At 52.6% G+C, this 22,135-nt stretch overlaps 1 protein-coding gene across 2 annotated transcripts in view; it reads right to left on the bottom strand.

The window, feature by feature from the left end:
- GOLGB1 (golgin B1) overlaps positions 1-22,135 on the bottom strand; it is a 42,522-nt gene that overhangs the window by 12,692 nt on the left and 7,695 nt on the right. For both annotated transcript variants that reach the window (XM_060279318.1, XM_060279319.1), the window contains exons 4-15: positions 21,365-21,508; positions 20,698-20,838; positions 19,632-19,754; positions 19,347-19,460; positions 16,039-16,426; positions 15,219-15,307; positions 14,965-15,055; positions 13,155-13,228; positions 9,697-9,787; positions 9,257-9,330; positions 4,002-8,851; positions 1,224-3,132 (exon numbers count right to left, since the gene is read on the bottom strand). In XM_060279318.1, the coding sequence (XP_060135301.1) occupies positions 1,224-3,132; positions 4,002-8,851; positions 9,257-9,330; positions 9,697-9,787; positions 13,155-13,228; positions 14,965-15,055; positions 15,219-15,307; positions 16,039-16,426; positions 19,347-19,460; positions 19,632-19,754; positions 20,698-20,838; positions 21,365-21,508 (8,088 nt within the window). The remainder of the gene's footprint in view (positions 1-1,223; positions 3,133-4,001; positions 8,852-9,256; positions 9,331-9,696; positions 9,788-13,154; positions 13,229-14,964; positions 15,056-15,218; positions 15,308-16,038; positions 16,427-19,346; positions 19,461-19,631; positions 19,755-20,697; positions 20,839-21,364; positions 21,509-22,135) is intronic.

Consider the following 22,135-nt stretch of genomic DNA (forward strand, 5'->3'; position numbering starts at 1 on the left):
AGAAACCTGAGAGGTGGGGTAGGAATTCTGCCAAAACCCAGTGCCAGATACATAAGAGGGAGAACCAGTTTAAAGGTAAAGGTAAAGGGACCCCTGACCATTAGGTCCAGTCGTGACCGCCTCTGGGGTTGCGCGCTCATCTCGCATTATTGGCCGAGGGAGCTGGTGTACAGCTTCCAGGTCATGTGGCCAGCATGGCAAAGCCGCTTCTGGCAAACCAGAGCAGCACATGGAAACGCCGTTTACCTTCCCGCTGGAGCAGTTCCTATTTATCTACTTGCATTTTGACGTGCTTTCGAACTGCTAGGTTGGCAGGAGCTGGGACCAAGCAACGGGAGCTCACCCCGTCACAGGGATTCGAACCGCCAACCTTCTGATCGGCAAGCCCTAGGCTCAGTGGTTTAACCACAGCACCAGTTTAGGAGGATCCTAACACTGATTTTTTATTTTTTTTGCAGAACCACTCCAGATCAGGTGCAAGGAGGGCTCTGCACATACAGCCAACAACATGGGTTGAAGAAGTGTTCCTAAGGACTGTGGTGGAAGAGGTGCTGAGCTTGCAGAAGGTGGCAGGCTGGAGAATAAACAGCCAAGACGACACCTTTTCCCCCATACAGGGTGTGCGTTCGTGGATATGCTCTCACAGACGCTTTTGGATGCTGTCCAGTAATGCGTTACTGAAAAAAAGGCTGACTAGCTGGGAATCTGCTTTGAGCCTCTGTACTGAACCCCCAAAAGGGAATTTTCTCCCCCAGAGGCAAGTCAGTCTGTACCCTCTGCAAGGGGCACATGTGTATTAGAGAATAGGCGAGGCAACAGAGAGGCAGAATTAAATTCACGTAGAACCAGAACTTCAGGATTAGATCAGAGCACATATTTATTTTGTGTGCATGAATGTCACACTCATGCCTATTAACTTCCTTTTTCTATGGCTCTAGATTGGATTCTTAATGAATGTGCAATTAACTGTTACAGTTCTGAATTCTATTGTGTTGTTTTGCTTAATGGGTGGTGCAAACCACTATTCTGGATAATGCTTTTTAGAGGGTACGGTGGGGGGTTGGCACTAAAGATGAGTTTAAGGAACCAAGGGGGCAGGGGCACGAAAAACTTTGGGCTCCACTACTCTAGACAGCGGGATGTGCTGGGAATCCCCAGCTTCAAGGAAGACCCTTGAGAAATGTGGGTTGATGAGCAGCATGCGTCAAAAACCATGGACTCACCAGCCTGTCTCGGTCATCCTGCAGGGCAGACAAGGCCTTCTTGAGGCTGGGCACTTCGGCGAGGCTGGCGGAAGCGCCGGTCGCCGACTGCAGCTTGGCCTCCTCCACTTTGCGGGCCTTCTCCAGCTCGCCCATCAGTCGGTCTCGCTCGCCCTGCAGGCTAGCCATAGCCTTGGAGAAGGACTTGACCTGGCCGGAGGCCCCCTCCAACTCGGAGGCCAGGCGAACCACCTCGGCGTCTTTGGCCTTCAGCTGCTGGTCGAGCTTCTCCAGCCGTGCCAGGAGGCCCTTCTCTTCCGTCGACTTCCAGAGGGCCGCCAGTTCGGAGGCCAAGGCATCTCGCTTCTCCGCGAGGCTCTTCTGCTCCTCCTGGAACCGAGCCTTCTCCTCCTGGAGGCTCTGAACCAGCAACCGCTGCTCTTCCAAGTCCGCCGAGTACTTCTTCTCCACGGCGCGGAGCTCTTCGTTGCACTCGTCCCAGCTGTCCTGGAGTGAGCTCATGGCCTTCCCAAAGGACTGAACTTGGGCCTTCAGGTCCTGGTTCTCCTCCGTGACGGTGAGCAGGCTCTGCTCCATCTCCAGGAGGTCTTTGGCCAGCTCGGCCACCCGCTCCTCCGCCGTCTCGGTCTCGTTCCGCATCAGCCCGGCGTCGTGGTGCAAGCTCTTCAGCTCCGCCTTCATCTGGGCTTCCGCCTCCTGCATCTTCCGGCTGGTGCTCTGCCGAAGCAGGGCCAGCTCCTCCTCCAGCTCCGCCACCTGCCTCTGGGCGAGCGAGAGCTGCCCGCTCAGCTCCTCCGCTTCCTCCCGCTTGCCCAGCAGCTGCGCCTGCAGCTCCAGCAGAGGCCCATCCTCGTGCAGGGCCGCCACCTCGCTCTGCGCCCGGGCGAGGGAGGCCGCGAGAGTCTCCGCCTGCTCCCCCTTGCTGCGGTTCTCCAGCTGCAGGGCCTCCGCTGCACGCTCGGACTCCCGCAGCTGTTCCTCCAATGCCCGGATGCGCTCCAGCTGGGTCTTGAGCAGCTGCTTCTGCTGGCTGTCCTTCATGGAGAGGAGCTGGTTCAGGTCCTGGCGGTAGCGCACCAGCTCGGCTTCCAGCTTGGCGTTCTCAGCGTGCAGGTCGTCCAGGCGGCCGTGGAGGCTCCGCAGCTCCCCCTTCAGCCGGTTGTTCTCGGCCGCTGCCTCCTGGATCAGCTGGTCCTTCTCCAGGATGGCCGCCAGGTGCCGCTGCTCCAGCTGGCGGTAGTCGCCCAGGACCCGCTCCCGGTCGTCCTGCAGGGAGGACATGGACTTGGTGAAGGAGTCCAGCTGGGCCTTGTGCCGCTTACTGTCCTCCCGGGTGCTCTGAAGCTTCCTCGCCAGGTGCTCCGCCTTCTCCAGGGCTTTCGCCTTCTCAGCCTCCGAGGCTGCCCTCTCCTCTCCTGCCCGGCTGATCCTGGCCTCCAGCTCCTTCAGCTCCTCCTGGTGCTGCCACTGCAGCTCCGACACGGCGGAGGAAACAGCCTCTTCCTTGGCGGCCACCAGGCTGATGATCTTCTGGTCCGCGATGCTCATCTCTACGTGGAGTCTGTCCGTCAGGTCCTTGGAAGCCCGCAGGTCGGCCTCCAGCTGCTCCCGACTCAACCGGCTCTCTCGGAGGTCGGCCTCTTGGCTTTTCGCCGTGGCCGCCAGCCTGTCCACTTCCTCCAGGCACTTTGCGAAGGAGTCCTGCAGGCTGGCCAGCTTCTCGCTCTGTCCCTGGAGTTGTGCTTCCTGTTTCTGAATCTGGTCCTGGGAGTCTTGGAGCAGCCGCTGGGCTTCCTCGAGCTGCACCACGAGCCCCCTCTTCTCCTCCTGGAGCAACTCGGCTTCCTCCAGGAGACGCTGGTGCTCATTCTGGGCTCTGGAGTCCTGTGCCAATTTGCTGCTTTCCAGGCTGCGAAAACAGAGAAAGGCAGTATCAAACACAAAGCAGGAAAGTACTCTGCCTGTCCTCGCTCCCTGTCAAAAGCACGTATCATCCCACGGCTAATGGAAGACTCATAAAGTAACCTAGCCAATGAATCCCATGGGGCCAAGCTGGAAGGTGTGCAGAAGATGGAAGGGTCTAGAACAGGCATCCCCAAACTGCGGCCCTCCAGATGTTTTGGCCTACAACTCCCATGATCCCTAGCTAAGAGGAGCAGTGGTCAGGGATGATGGGAACTGTAGTCCAAAACATCTGGAGGGCCGAAGTTTGGGGATGCCTGGTCTAGAAACTGAGCCTTATGAGGAATGGTTGAGGGAGTTGGGAGTGTTTAGGCTGGAGAAAAGAAGACAGGGAGGGGCTGTCAATGGGAGCTTGAGGAAGTTTGCTTCCTGCTGCTCCAGAAGGTAGAGCCCAAACCCATGGATTCAGGTGACAAGAAAGGAGATTCCAGTTAAAGATTAGGGAGTGCTTTTTCCCTAAAAAGGGGTGGGCTCTCCTTCCCTGGAGGTTTTCAGAAAGAGGTTGGACGGCCAGGGATTCTTCAGTTTATATTCCTGCATTGCTGGGAATTAGATGACCCTTCCAATTCTACAGCTATTGTTCTATGAATTCTGGATGAACCTTGAATAAAGCCAACCTGGGGGGGGGGGTTCCAATGTAACAGCTGTGGTTGGACAACAACTCCCATCATCTCTGACCAGTGGTCCTGCTCTAGACGATGGGAGTTGTGGTCCAACAACAGCTCTAATCACTGGGCCGCAACCCTTCCCTGTATGCTCAGGGTCATTTGGGGAGGGGGCAGCCACCCACTTCCTCCCAGCACCACCCTTCCTCACCTGGCGATGCGGCTCTGCAGGTCCTCCACCTGGACTGCCATCTGCTTCACCTGCTCTTCCAAGGTGGCACAGGCCTGCTCCCGGGCGCGCACCTCCTGTTCCTTCTTCTCGATGGCCTCACTGAACTTCTTCTCCCACTGCCTGGACTCATCGATCACGCGGTCCCTGTCGTCCTGCAGGGAGGACATGCTCCGGGTGAAGGCAGCCAGCTGGGCTAAGGTGTGGTTCAGGTTGCCTTGCAGCTGCTTGGCCTCCTGGTCCTTCTGGCGCAGGGATTCTCGGAGGTCCCGCACCGCCGCCTCCGAGCGGGCCTGCTCCCTCTGCAGGGCCTGCAGCCTCTCCTCCATGTTCCTCACCTCCTTCGAGTGCTTGTCCTTCTCCCGCTCCAGGTGCCTCTCAAGGGCCTTCTCCTTCGCCCTCAACTGCGCTTGGACCTCTGCTTTGCTCGCTCTGAGCTCCTCTCTGGCCTTCAGGCTCTCGGCCAAGACCCTGGCCGCCTTGCTCTGAGTATCGTCCAGCGAGACTCTGCAGGAGGCCAGCTCTGCTTGGGCCTTCCGGGTGTCCTCTTCTGCCTTCACCAAGCTCTTCCTGGTGGCTTCCAGCTCCTTCTGTAACTCGCCCTGGATGAACTCCAGGGCCTTGATGGTCTTCTCCAAGCTGCTGGTTTTCTCCTGGCTTTTAATGCAGCCTTTCTGCAGCTCCTTCACCTCCTGCTGCTTCGCCCTCAGCAGCTCCTGGAGCTCCTTCACCTGTGCCCGGCCATTGTCGCCCTTCCAGGCACCTTTGAGCTTCTCCACATGCTCCTTCTTCCTCTCTGCATCCGCCTTCTCCTGCAGGAGATGCCGTTTCTCATCCTCCAAGCGGTCCAAGGCCCCTCGAAGGCTCTCCGCCTCGCTCAGGAGCTGCTGGTTGTCGCTCTGCAAGTCCGCCACATCCTGCTGGTAGTTCCCGATGCTCCCGTTCAGCTCTGCCAGCTGGTTCATGAGCCTCTCCTCCAGGTCGTCCTTCTCAGCCTCCAAGGCCTCCTTCAGCCTCAGGGCTCCAGCAAGCTGCTCCTCCTTTTGCTGGCCGGCTCGCTCCATCTCAAGGACCTTCTCCTGCAGAGCTTCCACTTCCAGGCCTTTGGCAGCCAACAGTCCCTCCAGCACTTTCTTCTCCTCGCTCAGGGTCACCACATCCCTCCGGACCCTGCTCAGCTCCTCCTCCGCCACCTGCCTCCTCTCCTCCAGGTCCGCAACTTGCTCAGTGAATTGCTGCAGGGACTGGTTCGTTTCGTCACAAGAAAGGCTTGCTTTGCAGATTTCTTCTTCCTGGGTTTCCAGGCCCACGGGAGCGGCTTCTGGAGGTTGCCAATGTGTGCCTGAATCCACCTGAGCCTCTAGGGACTCCACCAAGGAGCTGGAAGTGACTTCCTCACTTTTCGCCGCCGCCACCTCCTCCTCTTTCACATCTGCTGTGCTTTGCAGCGCCTGCCTCAAGTCCTGGATCTGCTGGTTCAGGGCGTCCTTCTCAGCCTTGAGAACCTCCAGCTGGCTGGAAAGGGATCTGCAGTCCTGCCTGGAGCTCTCCAGCTCTTCTCGGAGGTCAGCACCTGTCCCTTCTGCCCCTCCCAGGCAACCGTCCGCAGGATGGACCTCCGCCCTCAACCGCTCATTCTCCTCCTCCAGCTCCAGGATCTTCTGCTGCTTGGACTTGGCAAACTTCCGCATCTTCTCCCGCATCCCCTCCATTTCCTGCTCGGCCCCCTCCAGGCGGCCATCCGCCTCCCTCTTCTCCGCCTCCACGCCCTTCAGCTTGAGGAAGAGCTCCTGCTTCTCCTGCCGGACGCCCTCCACCACCCGCTGCATCCTCTCCGCCTCGCCGCTGACGTTCTCGTATGACTGCAGGAGGGTCTCGTACTCCGCCTGCAGCTCCGCGTGCTTCCGCTGCCACTCGGAGAGCTCCTGGGCTTGGGAGCGCCGCAGGGCATCCGCCTCCTCCTCCAGCCGGACCTTCTCCTGGGTCAGGCCCTCCAGGGCCAGCTTCAGGCTCTCGCAGGAGCTGGAGACATTCTGGTTCTCCACCAGGGCTCTGTCTACCTCCGTAATGAGCTTCTCCCGTTCCTCTCCAAGGGCCGCCAGCCTCTCCCCAAGGGCCTCCTTCTCCTTCCCCAGCTCGGAAGCTCGGCTCTCTGCCTCCGAGAGGAGGCGGGACGTCTTCTCCAGAGCAGCCTTGGTGCCAGCCAGCTCCTCCTTCAGGGCCTTGCTCTCCTTCAGCACCTCCTTCCTGGAGATGAGTGCAGCCTGCAGTTTCCTTTGCAGCTGGCTCTTGGACTGCTCCTCGGCGGCCGCCGCTTCCGACTTATGCTGGGCTTCAGCCTCCAGACGCTGGGACTGCTCCTTGCTCTGAGCTTCCTCCAGCTGTCCTCGCAGGGCCTTGAAGGCCTCCTCTCTCTCCTGCAGCACCGCCTGCAGGCCACGCAAAGACTCACTTTTGTCCACTAGCTGAGCGTTGAGGTGTTTGATTTCTTCCTTGCTGGCCAGCTCCTTCTGCTCTTCTAAAGCTGCTTGGTGAAGCCTCAGGCCCTCTTGCCTGGAAGCCTCGGCCTGGCTCTCCTCCAGCTCTCGCCCAAGGCTTGCTGCATGGGTTTCGGCCTGGCGGCAGGCTTCCTTCACTGTCTCCAACTCAGCAACCAACTGCCCGACCTGCTCCTGGAGCTGAAGAGCTGCCTCAGACTTACTCCTGAGCTCCCCTTCCAGGTGCCTGACCTGAGCTTCCAGCTCCCCTTTCTCAGCCTTGAGCTTCTCAAGGTCTGCCTTGAGTGCTTCCACAGCTGCAAAATCTCCGGCCGCCACGGAGCTTCCAGGGGCCGGACCTTCAGGAGGGAGAGAGGCGCTCTCCAGCGCCTGGCTCAGAGCCTGGAGCTGACCCTGCAGCTTCTCCTTCTCTCGGCTCTGCTGCTCAAACTGCTCCTGCAGGAGGCCGTAGTCGTCCTTCTGCTGCTTGAGCTGCTCGCGGTGATGGCGGTTCTTCTCCTGGGCCTTCTTGATGGTGTCTTTGCGGGAGGCCAGGGCTTCCTGGAGCTTCTTCTGCAGCTGCTCCCTCTCCTGCTCCAGAGCAGAGATCCTCTCCTCCAGAGCACCCCTCGGCTCTCCTTCCAGGCTGGGCTCAGCAGTGCTGTCTGACGGAGGAAGTGCAGGAGGGACGGCAAAGACCTCCATGCTCTCTCTGCCTGGTGCCTGTTTCTCGGGGGCTAACCTGCAGCCCTCAAGTTCAGCTCGCAGGGCACCGATGAGGAGGTCCTTCTCCTTCACGCTGTGCTGAAGCTCCTCAACCACAGCCTGCAGCGCAAGCACGGCGGACTCCTTTTCCCCCAAGATGTGTTGCCGCTCAGCTTCCTTTTCCAGAACCAGCTGGCCCAGAGAAGCGGCCCTGCCTCGCCTTTCAGGGTGCCCATTGCCATCTGCATTTACGCTGCTCTCAGGGGGTTCCTCTTCCTCTCCATCCTTGCAGGCCTCTGGGACTCTGGCCTCAGGCCCCGCAGGCTCCCTGCTCCCCGCTCCCAGTGCCTTCTCCAGTTTGTGGACCTTGCTCAGGAGCTCCTTCCTGCTGACAAGGGCCGCCTGCAGCTTCTTCCGGATGAGCTCGTTTTCCTTCCGCAAAGCTTCCGCCTCCTCGCTGGTGGGTGACGCTCTCTCCGCCGGCTGCTCAGGCACCTTCTCCTCCTCCTCCGTCCCCACCCCCTGTTCTCTCGTCTCCTTCCCTTCTGCCACCAGACTCAGCTGTTCCGTCAGGCTCGCCAACTCCTTCCCCAGCAAGAACTTCTCCTCGTTCAGCTGCACCATCCGGCTCGACATGCCCATGTTGACTTCCACCATCCGCTGCTCCCGCTCTGCCACTTCCTGCTGCAGCCTCTCCACCTCGGCGGCGCTCTCCGAGAGGAGCCCCTGCAGCCGGGCGGCCTCCGACTCCTTTGATGCAAGGCTCTGGGAGAGCTCCTCAGCCTTGGCGGAGGCCTCCTGCAGCCGTCCTGACAGCACCTGCCTTTCCTGCTGCTCCTCCTCCAGGCAGCCTTTCAGGCTCCTCCCCTGCAGGTCCTGCTCTGCCAGATGGCGCTGCGTCTCGTCCAGGTCCTTCTGCAGAGCGGCAATTTTCACCTCCTTGGACTTCGCCTCGTTCTGCATGCTCTGGAGCTGCTCCTGCAGCAGGGCCAGCCGGGATGCCCCGCTCTCGTGGTCAGAGAGCCGCCGCTTCTCCGAGTCGGCCAAGTCCCCTTCCAGCTGCCTCACCTGTTCCTCCAGCTCCTCCAGACGGCAGAGCTCCTTCTGCTGGGACAGGAGCTGATCCCTCTCGGCACGGAGCGTGTCCAGGGCCCCACGGGAACCCTCTGCCAGCTGCTGGAGCAGCCTGATTTCTGTGTCCCTCTCTTCCAAGACCCCCTTGTGGAGCTCCTCTGCTTCCTGCTGGCTTGCACGCAGCCCAGCAATTTCGAGATGCAACCTTTCCAGTTCTTGCGTTGCCGGAGAAGGCTGCTGAGCCGCTTCTCTGTCCTCCGTGGAGAGGCCGTCTTTCCCCAAGAGTGTCTCCGGAAGGGGAGAAGACTCCTCCTGAATTTCTACGGTGACCAGAGAGCTGCTGCTCGAATCGCTCTGGGTGAGGACCACCCCGTCTTCTTCTCCACCGCTGGCTTGTGACTCCCCTGGCGGCAGAGGCTCAGCTCCAGCGGGGTCCTGAAGCTGCCTCTTCAGGAATGCAATCTCTTCCTGTGCCTCCTGCATCTCCAGCATCAAGATGGACAGATCTTTGTGTTTCTTGGCAGAGAGGTAGTTTAGGGCATCAGGGGCCGTGTTGTCTGTGGCCTCTGGGTTGGGCTGAAATGAGAAAAAAGGAGGAGTTTAGTCCTCCAGCAAGGCAAAGTTTGAGGAATGAGCACAGCAAAAGGAATCAGAGCTCCCATCTCTGCCACCTCCCCCCATGACTGTAGCACGGGGGTGACAGGGGTCCCGTTTTTAGTTTATTTATTTTGAGCATTTGTACCCTGCTCATCGACTAAAATGCTTCCAGGGTGGCTTACGTACAATCAAGACAAGACAGTCCCTCCTGCAGGTTTGCTAACCAAACACGACACACAAGGGTAAAGGGACAGGGAAGGAAGAGGGAAAGTATTGCAGGGTTTTTGTTAACTATATATATATATAGAGAGAGAGAGAGAGAGAGAGAGAGAGATAATTCAAGAAAGCAAATCCAGGAGATGGAAGCGGGGGGGGGGGTCCTACCTGAGCTGAGGCAACAGGATCATCTGGTGAGCAGAGGCCTTCAATGCTGTTGCTTCCCAAACCATCAGGCACACCTAGCCAAAGAACACAGGAGAGAGTCAGCTGCCGAAAAAGCCAGCTTTGTGGCACTTTTAACTATCTGAAAGTTTTAAACTGTTGCTATTAATTTTTCAAAGTGACAGTTTTGACCTACAAAGCCTTAAACAGCTCAGGATTGCAATATGTCAAGGATCGCCTCTCTCCATATGAACTGACCCAGTCCCTGCCATCACCCTCTGGTGCCCTTCTTCGTGTGCTCCCTCCATGAGAGGTCCCGAGGCCTTTTCTGCGGTGGCTCCCCACTTGTGGAAAGGTGAAAGCAGGCCATCGGAGGCCCCTCCACCTGTCTCCTAAGTGCCTCCCTCCTCAACGCCTGCAACGCACACCTTCAAGACGCTTACCGCCAGGCCAAGGGGAGGGGTCAGCAGCTCCAGACGGCAGCCCCAAAGCCCCTTGAGATTGCATTTCAATGCCTGTTTCAGCACAGCTGACCTGGGAGAAAAGAGAAGAGAAAGGGAAGCATTTTATTATTATTTTATACAATTTGTAGGGGGGGTACCAACCACCTCAAAGCAGCTTATACAAAAAGAATGAAATAATAAATTAAGAATAAATTTAAACTTTCAAAATAACCATGGACTAAACACAGATTAAAATTCGTATCTACTTTCTAAAGATCTGACTAGTCTTGTCTAAACAACAACGCTTTTAGGAGTCGCCAAAAAGAGTTTGGTGACGACACTACCAGCTATCAATCGGCAGGGAGTTCCAAAGTGTGGGTGCTGCCTAACTAAAATATCAAGTTTTTTTGTCGCACTTGTAACGGTGCCAGCTATGCCAATTGAAGCGGATAACTAGGCATGTATGGGGTAAGTTGATCTCATACGTCAACTGGTCTCGAGTTTTACCAACCACCAGACTGACTGCGCCACTAGACAGAAACTGTCTCCCTTCCAGAAAACCCACATCAAGGGGACAAGGGGACTGTATATGAAGAATTCATATACTCTTGAGTATACTCTTGGCTACTCTTGAGTAACGATCCTCCACATCTGCTTGTCTTTCAGATGTTTTAAATGGTGCATATTATTTACAGTGTAAGGTGTCTAAAATTCCATGTCTGCTTCATTCCGAGTCAGAATCCTGCAATGCAGATTTCCTGTTCCTAGTCCAACACAAGAGACTGGGAATTGTGAAGCGCCTCCCCCTTCTCCGACGCCTCAATTCCGGCGTGGGGGGGAATGGCCGACTGACCAACTGACTGTCGGCCCCTCTTTCCCTTCCCTTTTCTCCCTGCCCATGGAGTAAGGGCTCTCTGATGCTGCTCGAGCCTCGGCACTCTCTTTCCGCTTCCTGGCTCTTGTAATCTGACCCTGTGCTCGAGTTACTGCTTGGAGAATCATAGAATCATAGAGTTGGAATAGACCACAAGGGCCATCCAGTCCAACCCCCTGCCAAGCAGGAAACACCATCAAAGCATTCTTGACATATGGCTGTCAAGCCTCTGCTTAAAGACCTCCAAAGAAGGAGACTCCACCACACTCCTTGGTAGCAAATTCCACTGCCGAACCGCTCTTACTGTCAGGAAGTTCTTCCTAATGTTTAGGAGGAATCTTCTTTCTTGTAGTTTGAATCCATTGCTCCGTGTCCACTTCTCTGGAGCAGCAGAAAACAATCTTTCTCCCTCCTCTATATGACATCCTTTCATATATTTGAACATGGCTATCATATCACCCCTTAACCTTCTCTTCTCCAGGCTAAACATGCCCAGCTCCCTAAGCCGTTCCTCATAAGGCATCGTTTCCAGGCCTTTGACCATTTTGGTTGCCCTCCTCTGGACACGTTCCAGCTTGTCAGTATCCTTCCTGAACTGTGGTGCCCAGAACTGGACACAGTACTCCAGGTGAGGTCTGACCAGAGCAGAATACAGTGGAATACAGCAGAATACTTCCCTAGATCTAGATGCTATACTCCTATTGATGCAGCCCAGAATTGCATTGGCTTTTTTAGCTGCTGCATCACACTGTTGACTCATGTCAAGTCTATGGTCTACCAAGACTCCTAGATCCTTTTCACATGTACTGCTCTCAAGCCAGGTGTCACCCATCCTGTATTTGTGCCTTTCATTTTTTTTGCCCAAGTGTAGTACCTTACATTTCTCCTTGTTAAAATTCATCTTGTTTGCTTTGGCCCAGTTGTCTAATCTGTTAAGGTCATTTTGAAGTGTGATCCTGTCCTCGTCCTGATGAGGAGGGGCTGTTCTCACCTCAGTTTGCTGTTCTCTTTTAAGTGAAGCTTTGTTTTTCCGAGTGGATTCGTTCCCCTCCTGCAGTAACCATTTGCCACACCCTCAAAGGTCCTGGCGAGAAGCCTTTGTACTGCCTTTCCTGACTGTTGCGACTCACCACTAACCAACTCTCATGGCTCCCCTGCCTGCAGATATGAAGATATTTCGCTCTGCTGAGCCTAAAGCCGTTGAAGGAAGGGAAAGATAAATGGAATAAAACCCCAAGGGCAGAGGGCTGCTGATTTTCCCTCCAGGCTGGGGGGGGGGGGACCTCAGCAGACACCAGCCAGACCCCTCCACAAGGCAAGTAGGGAGCCAGTGTGGTGTAGTGGTTAAGAGCGGTAGACTCGTAATCTGGGGGACCGGGTTTGCGTCTCCGCTCCTCCACATGCAGCTGCTGGGTGACCTTGGGCTGGTCACACTTCTCTGAAGTCTCTCAACCCCACCCACCTCACAAGGTGTCTGTTGTGGGGGAGGAAGGGAAAGGAGAATGTGAGTCGCTTTGAGACTCCTTAGGGTAGTGATAAAGCAGGATATCAAATCCAAACTCCTCTTCTTCCAAGGAAGAAGAAGAAGAAGAAGAAGAAGAAGAAGAAGAAGAAGAAGAAGAAGAAGAAGAAGAAGAGGAGGAGGAGGAGGAGGAGGAGGAGGAGGAGGTGGAGTTTGGATTTGATATCTCGCTTTAAGTAACTCTCAAGAGCTGGGCTTCCTCCGACAAGAGCGGCAGGTTTGGGATGCCAGAATTCAGGGTTCAGGAGAGCCAACTGCAGCACGGCAAGGAGTGACTTTCAGACATCTTTGCTTCTCTCTCAGTCTTTTCTACTGAACCCCTTTCATAGATTTGAGGCTATTGTCTGTTTGTAAACCACTTTGAGATTTTTCCTACAATCAAGCGGAATATAAATTTTATGAAACAAAATAATAATAGTCTTATGGTTCGCTTTAATCTACTGGTCTGATACTTGCTCCTATAAAAAAACAAAACCCCAAGATGTCATTTTGATTAGTGCTCCTTCAGATGCCAATGATACACATACATTTATATGTGTGTGCGTGTGTATGTATACACATATATAAACACACACACGAATGATGTCTGAGCTACAAGAAAAAAACGAGAAGTCGTTAATGTGGATACAACAGGAGTTTCTCCTTCAGGACAGGTGAAAAGGAGAGCTGTTCTTTGCCAGTGGGAACTGGGAGGAAGCTGTGTGTTTTGTCTGGCTGCAGAGGAGCCAGGGAACAGCTGTGGCTTGCCAAGAGAAAAAGCAGAGAGCACAAAAGATGCTCTGCACATGCAAAATGTGGGGGGAACACAACGGGAGAAGGGTCACCTCTGAGGAAGCAAGAGCAGTGCTCCAAAAGCCCAGTTCAGAGGGTGGGCAAAACTCCAGGTGAAATGCCTAAGTGTTCTCTTTCTGTGTGTCCCGTATTAAGCCTCCTAATAATATGCCAGCAAAGAGGATTGCTGGGTGCGGCCAAGAGGGCGGCTTAGAAGGAGCAGTTCTCAGGCCAAGCGCTTAGCCTACTGGAAGGGCTTCTTCGCTCATTTTACTTTTGCTCGGAGGTTACCTGGTTTGACTCTGCCGAAACCACAGGGAATTCGAGCCTCTTTTCCAGCATGGCAACTTTGGAGCGGAGGGTCTCTGAAAAGGCAGACGAGGGAGGAGAGGGGTTAATCAGAAGCAGCAGCCAAGCAGGAAGCAGGATCTGGGAGGAGGCCGGAGGTTGGGGGTCAGAGCTGCCAATGGAGTGGTGTCAGGCCAGGCCAGGCCAGGCCAGGCCAGGCCATGATCTCATATCCTCACTAGAGAAAGGAAGGTTACAGGTTGTCCTGAAAGAGGTGATGACACCGGGACATGATTCTCGAGAGCGACAATTTCCCAAGGGAAAGTAAAAGCTCAAGAGGATTGAGGCTCTCGGCAAAGGAGGAAGACGGGAAGACTGGGAGGGGAGCATTTCAGGGAAATGGCGCAATTTTCCCTACAGGGGACTCTGGTTATTAGCATAATCGCCTTCATGAATTTGTCTGCATTGCGTTGAAAGCCATCCAGCTTGGGGGCCATCCATCCCCTTCCACCTTTGGAAGAAGTTCCATAGTTTAACTATGAAGAAGAGCTTCCATTTATCTGCCCTGAATCTTCCAACATTCAGTTTCCTAGGATGTCCATGAGTCCTAGTGCTCTCCATGACACACGTCATTTCAAAAACTTATAGGAAATTACCTGCTCTTTGGCCCCAAAGATAAAAAATGTCTCAAGTGGGGGGCTCTGCCTGATGCTGAGAGAATCCACTTGCCTGTTTGAAGAGGCAGATCACAGGAGAACAGGGGGGCTCTCCCTTGCAAGGTTGTTAAGGGTTTATTTATCTGTTGCCTTAAAAAACACACTTCTGCTTGTAAAATCTTAAAAACCCATCACGCTTCACAATAAAACAGTACCACCCCCTCCAAGCGTAAACACCCGCTTGCGCTGCAACAAACATGATTATCATAATCTGTCTGGCTGTCTCAAGATCTCTGCCAAGAACACTCCTCATTATCCCAGCTGTGTGCAAACCCTGCACAAGATCAGCACACACAAGGGATGTGTGTGTGCATAGAGACCTTGGAAGGGCCTGATCCAAGAGACTTGCTGAGGTCCAAGGTGGAGCACAGAACTCAAGACCTGGGTCGGCTTTTGGTTGGCCAGGAGCAAGCCAACAGGCAGGAATTTCAACTGGGTTCAGTGAGTGTTCCATCGAATACACTGTTGGGGGTTAGTTTCTTTTTAAGGGGGCCATCTACCCACAACCCTGGGCCCTTGGAAAGGAGAGGGGCTGGAAAGACTCAATACAGTCTTGTCATACAAGGCCCTTCTCTGTTTCCCCCCTTCCCAAGAGAGGGCCACACGAGGACGGGGCCTTTTTCTGTGGTGGCTCCCCAGTTGTGGAATGCTCTCCCCAAGGAGGTTCGCCTGGCGCCATCACTGCATGTCTTTAAGTGCCAGGCAAAAACATTCCTCTTTACCCAGGCCTTAAAAAAACAACCTCTTGCCTATTAAAGGTGGAGGGAGTTGTTACAATTATTATTTTATGATTATGCTGTGTATTGTTATACTCTGTGCTATGCTTTTACTGTTATGCTGTGTAAAGTATGTTCTTAATGTTGTACACCGCCCTGGGATCTTCGGATTAAGGGTGGTATATTTATCAGTACCATCACCCTCCAGCCCATTGAACCCAGAGCTCTTCACCCTTTCCCTGGAACCATTAGCAGTTGCTCTTCATCTTAATCTATTTATACGGGATTCCTGGAGGAAAGCCACACAGCCCTGGCTGGAGAAAGCAGGTCACAAATAGGTTTTAGACGGTGGGAAATGGTGAAAGAGAAGGAGGAAGGTACCATTTTCGGCTTCCAGAGCTTCCAGAGTCTTGCGCTGCTCATCTTGCCGGGCATTTCTCGCAAAAGCTGCTGCGTCCTCTCCAGTGGCCAGCTGGGGAGCAGAAAGACCCAGAGAACACAAATTAAATTTTGCAGATTGACGTGGAAAATAGATGGCATGGGCTGATGAAGAGACGCATGCACAGCTGATGGGGGCCAGAAAGAGGCTGCTCTGCCCCTCCCTAGTTCACTGGGGCCTTCAGGGAAGCAGTTACCTCGCTCGGCTGCTTTGCTTCCTGAGCTGTAAGTGATTTGGGTTCGGCCTGTGAATGGTCAGCCTCCTTGGGCCGTTCTGGGAGCTCCCCTGGGGAAACAAATGTGGAAGGTTAGTTTCCCAGCCACATCTGGAGCCAGCGCCACCTCTTCCGCCCCAGCGCCAACAAAGGGCTGTGTCATCCTGCACGTTACACGTGCAGAATTTGCTTTCCTGTCAATGAGTCGACCGGACTCAACTTTCACTCTGCAAAAGAAGGACAAGCTTCCATTCTGAGAGCTGCCCTCAGGCCCACTTTCAAAAGCCTGGAGACAGAGGCTGCCAACAGGCACAGCAATCAGGATGGCGGGTCTTCAAGCTGCCCTGTTCCTCAAACCAATGCACCTCCGTCGTCACAAGCAACCCCCCCAAATGCTGCCAAACTCAAGCCTCAAACGGCATAACTAGTGTCAGACAAGGTCCCGGGAGACCAGGGTTCGAATCCTCACTCGGCCATGAAATTGGCTTGGCGACCTTGGGCCAGCCACCGTCTCTCAACCTGGCCCACCTCACAGGGTTGTTGTGAGGATAAAATGGAGGGGGGAGGTGAACCACGCCCACCACCTTGAACTCCTTAGAGGAAAAGGTGGTTTATACATGTAACAGTTTTTTAAAAAGCAGAAGAACAAATAACTAGGACTGATCGTTCCAACACAGTGAACAGAAGCAAAGCTTGAAAAACTGCTCCCTCCTCCCAAGGTTCCAGAATTTGTCCTTTCAAGAATTCAGGCCTATTTCCATTAACCCCAGAGATCTCTGCAGACGAAGGCCTGCTTCCTGACCTTGCTGTGCAAAAGAGCCATCCTCCGTGGAGGGACGCTCTGCGTTCTGCTGCAGGCGGACGCTCTCCGACTGCAGAGCCTCATAGCTGGAGTGCAAATCCCGCTCCGCTTTTTGGAGCGCAGCAATCTCTTGGCTTTTCTCTGCCATTTCCCGCGCGTGTCTCTCCTCTGCATCTCGGCTCTGGCGCTCGCAGTCCGCTCTCGTTTGGGTGAGCTCCTGAGAGAGCCGCTGCACCTCCTCCTGTGAGCGATGGGAGGCCAGCTTCTGCTCGGCCAGCTCCAGTTCCAACTTCTCCACCAGGCTTTGGGACTCTTGCCTCTCGGAAGCAAAGGTGTTTTGCAGGGAATCCAGCTCCTCCTCCACCTTCTGGAGTCTCTCCGAGAGGATCTTGGGAAGAAAAGAGGAGGAGAGCGCATGCCTTTCAGGGGTGCAAAGCGATTTTGTGTATGCGCGCAGCCCTGGGAAGACCTTTTCCATGTGCCTCCCCCTCGAGAGGTCCGGAGGGTGGCAACACAAGAACAGGGCCTTTTCTGCAGTGGCTCCCCGTTTGTGGAATGCTCTCCCCAGGGAGGTTCACCTGTTGCCTTCATTTTTAAAAAATAAATAAATTTATTTAAGCATATTTACAAACAAACAAACAACAAGGTACACACGCTTAACCCCGAAAAACCAAAGAGAGTAAAGGGAATGTGTAAGAAAGAAAAAAGGATGAAGTACCACACCTATTTGACTCCCCTCCACCAGCACTCATCATCTTTGAGTCATTTAAGTTCTTATTTATATTGTGTATCATTTATCACTGTACTTACTTCTTTTATAGTACTATTATGGTATAACATCAAGTCACCTTACAACCTTAGTCTAAACATAACATGTTATCTTTAGAGCAGTGTTTACTCATATATTCTTCAAACCATAACCATTGTGCCTATAATTTCTGGTGTGTTTGATATCTTATTACCGCAGTTAATTTTGCCAATTCTATAAACTCTGTTAATTTAATTAACCAATCTTCTTTTGTAGGTATGTGATTTCCTTCCCAGTTCTTTGCAAGGAGTATTCTGGCTGCTGCAATTGCATATACAGTGGTGCCTCACTTAACGAATGCCCTGCTTAACGAAATTTCCGCTTAACAAAAGGTTTTTTCTAGCGGAGGTTGCCTCGCTAGACGAATTCATTTTACGAAAAATTCGTCTAGCGAATCGCGGTTTCCCATAGGAATGCATTGAAATTCAATTAATGCGTTCCTATGGGCAAAAATTTTTTTTAAAAAAATTCAATGCATTCCTATGGGATTCGCTAGACGATTTTTTCGTTATAAGAAAAGACCCGTGGAACGAATTAAATTCGTCTAACGAGGCACCACTGTACAGGTGAAACTCGGAAAATTAGAATATTGTCGAAAACTGCATTTATTTCAGTAATGCAACTTAAAATGTGAAACCAATATATGAGATAGATACATGACATGCAAAGCAAGATATGTCAAGCCTTTATTTCTTGTAATTGTAATTATTTGTCATTAGGCGGGTCAATTATAAATGGAATGGAATGAATGAAATGTAATAGCGATGTTTATTTTTATTTAGCTTTGTATTATTGTAACTATTTGTTTTATTACTGTGGAATTTCCAAAAGAAAGCATTAGTAAAAATAAAAAATAATAAGTTGCATTACTGAATTTTTTTTTTAATCCTTCCAGTAGCACCTTAGAGACCAACTAAGTTTGTCATAGGTATGAGCTCTCATGTGCATGCACACTTCTTCAGATACCAAGTGCTACTGAAATAAATGCACTTTTCGACCATATTCTAATTTTCCGAGTTTCACCTGTAGGAATAGTTTTCTCCTATCTTGTGATACCTCCTTTCTGAGCATCTTTTTTCATTCTTCATGGATCAAGCGCCATTTTTTTAATAAAGTTTTTCACATTTATTTATTTTTACTTTTTGACTGTTGCCTTCATTATGCACCTTTAGGCTCCAGGCAAAAAAGTTCCTCTTTAACCAGGCCTTTGGCTGTTTGACAACCTATATCCTTTTCAATGTGTTTGTAGAAGGGGGGTTATTGGTTTGTGGTTTTTGTTGTTGTGCATTTTGTGCTTCATCTTGTATTTTTATGCTATGAACTGCCCTGAGACCTACGGACAGAGGGTGGCGTACAAATTTAATAATAATACAGTGGTACCTCGGTTCCTGAACGTAATCTGTTTCAGAAGACCGTGCGACTTCCGAAACATTCAAAAACCGAGGTGCAAAGGGCAGTCGGCAAATTCCACTGAGAAAACTGAAAAACACACAGCGGAAGCCATTTGACTTTTGGCGCGTTCAAAAACAGAATCATTTACTACCATGTTTTCGGCATTCGGTTTCCGAAACATTCATCAACAGAGACGTTCGAGAACCGAGGTACCACGTGTATAAGATGATACGCTTTCCTTAGAAATAACAGGCAAAAATTGTGGGTCGTCTTATACTCGGATCCTCTTATACACGGATAGCAGAGGGAGGACGTGCGCTTGGTGGCAGCAGCCAGGAGGAGATTGGCAGCGCCGATTGGGTGTGTGACTGGTTGCTGTGGCAAGGCCTGCTGACAATTGGCTGGGGCTGTGGCAATTGTGCAGTCTATTTACGGTAGTGGCGAGGTGTGCGTGCAATCGGCTGTGGTTGCATATAGTGTGCATGTGGGCTGTTGGCGGCGTGTTCAGACGATTGATGGACGTGGCCACAGAGCGAGTTGCGGCAGTGTCCCCCCCCCAAAAAAAATAACTCAGCAACTCTGGGCAATCTCCCCCCCCCAAAAAAAAAGCTGAACAACTCTGCTCAGTCCCCCCCCCCAAAAAAAAAATTAGGGGTGTTTATACATGGAAAAATATGGTATTTGCTCTGTGGGCAATTGGCTAGAACATGGGTAGGCAAACTAAGGCCTGGGGGCCGGATGCGGCCCCATCGCCTTCTCAATCTGGCGTGCGGGTGGTCTGGGAATCAGTGCGTTTTTACATGAGTAGAATGTGTCCCTTTATTTAAAATGCATCTCTGGGTTATTTGTGGGGCATAGAAATTCGTTCATTTCCCCCCCCCCATATAGTCCAGCCCCCCACAAGGTCTGAGGGACAGTGGACCGGCCCCCTGCTGAAAAAGTTTGCTGACCCCTGAGCCAGAACGTGCTGCATCACAGCTTGTCACACACTGGGAGCCATGTTGAGTGGTACCACCCGCCAACGGGCAAAGGATGGGGAGGGCGGATGGGTGGAGAGGAGTGGAAGCTTCTGGCCCCTTCCAGCTCTTATCGTATGGAATGCGAGTACCTGCTTCTGCTCCTCAGTAATGTTCAGCTCCTGCTGCAACAATTCCACCACCTGCGTTCGCCCCAGCAGGGCTGCCTCCTGCTCCTCCAGCTTCCGTTGCAACAGCCGCAGGTTCTGAGACAGAGAGAACATCAGTTTGGCCAGGCTCAGAGGCACAAATCCAGAGGGTTTCACTTGCGGGTTTCTTTGTCTCTGGCTCTCCTTGTCTGAGCCCTCCAATCCCTTTTACCGGCCCGGTTTGGAGCGCGTATCTCACCCCTCACCCGCAAACCTCTGCCAACGCACCTGCTGCATTTCCGCTTCCAGATCCGAACGGGCGGCCAGCTGGTGCAATTCGGCCTGGTGCTGGTGGGCCTGTTCCTTGAGGAGAGAGTCCTTCTTCTGAACCTCCTCTTCCAGAGCGCTGATCTGCCAACAGAATACACAAGTGAAAAAGTTGCTAGCAGGAATTCCCTGTGCCTTGGGGGTCAAAAAGGTGTTTCGAGGAGCGAAGAAACTCATATTAGTATTTTAAACTTAGTCCAACAACCTGTCTATGGGAAGCCCACAGACAGGACCTGAAAATTATCAGGCAACAAAATTATCCTCCCCGCTTGTGACCCCTCGGAAACGGGCATTCAGAGGCAAACTCCCTCCAACAGTGAACATAGCCTTTGTGGCAAGTAGCCTCTGTGATTTAGTCTAATCCTCACCGACAGGCATCCAAGTTGATGACCCCCATCGCCTCCTGCAGATGGGAGTTCTGTAGTTTAACTTTGTGCCGTTTGAAGAAGTATCTCCTTTTGTCTGTGCTGTTCAATGCACTGAGGCATGACCTTTGACTGCATCTCAGAATAAACTGCCGAGAAGCCAGTGGCAGGAGGTGGCCACAACCCAACTCTACTTACAGAGAGTTCCATTTATTTATTTACTGCACTTACATCTCACCTTCTTCTGCAAGGAGCTCTCCCCCTCCTCATTTAACCCCCACAACAACCCTGTGAGGTAGGTTAGGCTGAGAGGAAGTTACTGACTCCGAAGGTGAGCTTCATGGGATTAGGTCCCAGTCCAACTCTCTAACCTCTAGGCCACAATTCCAAGTTCTGCCCTTGCTCAAACGAGTCCCAGAATGCCAAAAGAAGCGACTAAGATACTACAAAAAGCCTCCACAACTTCCTCCGGATGTTTGACATTTTATCGTGGTTTTTAATACAGTACAGTATTCTGTTGGGAGCCACCCAGAGTGGCTGGGGAAACCCAGCCAGATGGGCAGGGTATAAATTATTATATTATTTATTATTTATTATTTATTATTATTATTATTATTATTATTATTATTATTATTATTATTATTATTATATTTCCTCCCTACCTGGGCCTGTGCTTCCTCCAGGCTTCGTGTTTTTGCCTCCAGCTCTTCCTGCAGTTTCCCCACCGTTTCCTCCTGCTCCCGACACCGCCTTTGCAGCAGCTCTGTCTCCTCTTCCCGCTCATCACGCGACCCTTGGTCACTCTGGAAAGGAGGCAGCAAGTTACTGAAAGGGAGCGATCTGTGAACAGTATACTTTTGACCGGGAAAGAAGAGGTTCGGTCAACCCACTGGCCAAACACTTTGGAGTACGGTATTTATTTTAAAGCATTAGCTTCATTAGAACGCTAACACAGCTTTCCCCTTGGCTCTTCATAATTTAATCTTGTAGCTGAAGCTTTCTAGATGTGAAGAGAGGCATACTGCTGGGGAGAGGAGCTCGCTGATTGGTTCCTGGGGAGGCACATCAGAAGCCAGAGGGGACCTAAGCAAGGACTTTCTGGCGATGTGGAAGGAGCTCACTAGCGTCCGCCACGGCTTAGCAGACAAGAGACACAAGCAGCGAATAGGGACAAAAGCGTTCCAGCGACCGGCTGTGCGGCTGAGCTACTTCCCAGGGCAAAGAATGGCTTCCGAGAGCACAGAGGGCAGGTGAGGTCCAAAAATAAAAAAGGTGTGCGATATGGAAAGGAGAGTAAGCGTTCTAGACCAGGAGGCTGGCTAGTCCCACCTTTGTGGAAGAAAGAGGGTCTGCTGCAGGCGATGCTGCTCCCTGTTCTGAAAGTTGCTCCAAGCGCTTGCTCTGAGATGCCAGCTTCGCTTTGGCCTGCAGCTTCAGCTTCCGCAGCTTGGCTTCCGCAGCCTGCTTTTCTTCCTGGAGGAGGGAATTTTCACATACAGGAACTACAGCATGTTCAAAGCAGCAGAGCACACACCAACGGCACCCACCCCACACCCCGTTTGCAGAGGGGATCTAGGAACGCCTCACCCTATGAGGAAGTAGCACCTGCCGCCTTAAAAGGACAACTTCTGGAAAAGCCAGCCCTGGACCCCAACAGCTTGTAACCACTAAATCTCAGCACAAACACTCCCTTTCTGGGAAAGCCATGGCAGGACAACTGCAGTTCTTCCTGGATGAGACTGCTTATCCGGATTCACGCCAGTTTGGGTTCAGGCCTGGGTTTGGGACTGAATCAGCCTCCTTTGCCCTGATGGATGACCTTTATAGGGAAAAGGACAAGGGGCGCCCAACCCTGCTCTGTTTACCCAATCTCCCAGCAGCTTTCAACACACTTGCTCATGGCTATTTCCTGGACCAACTCTGTGGGATAGGTATTGGTGGCATCACACTGTGGGATTTTTGAAGCGCAGGAAGGGACCCCCAAAGGTCATCCAATCTAACCCCCTGCAATGCCGGAAGCATAGCTGAAGAACCCAGGACAAATGGTCACCCAACCTCTGTTTAAAGACCTTCAGGGAAGGAGAGTTCACAACCTCCTGA

This window comes from Zootoca vivipara, chromosome 10, assembly GCF_963506605.1.
Source record: "Zootoca vivipara chromosome 10, rZooViv1.1, whole genome shotgun sequence".
Taxonomy (NCBI): Eukaryota; Metazoa; Chordata; class Lepidosauria; order Squamata; family Lacertidae; genus Zootoca; species Zootoca vivipara.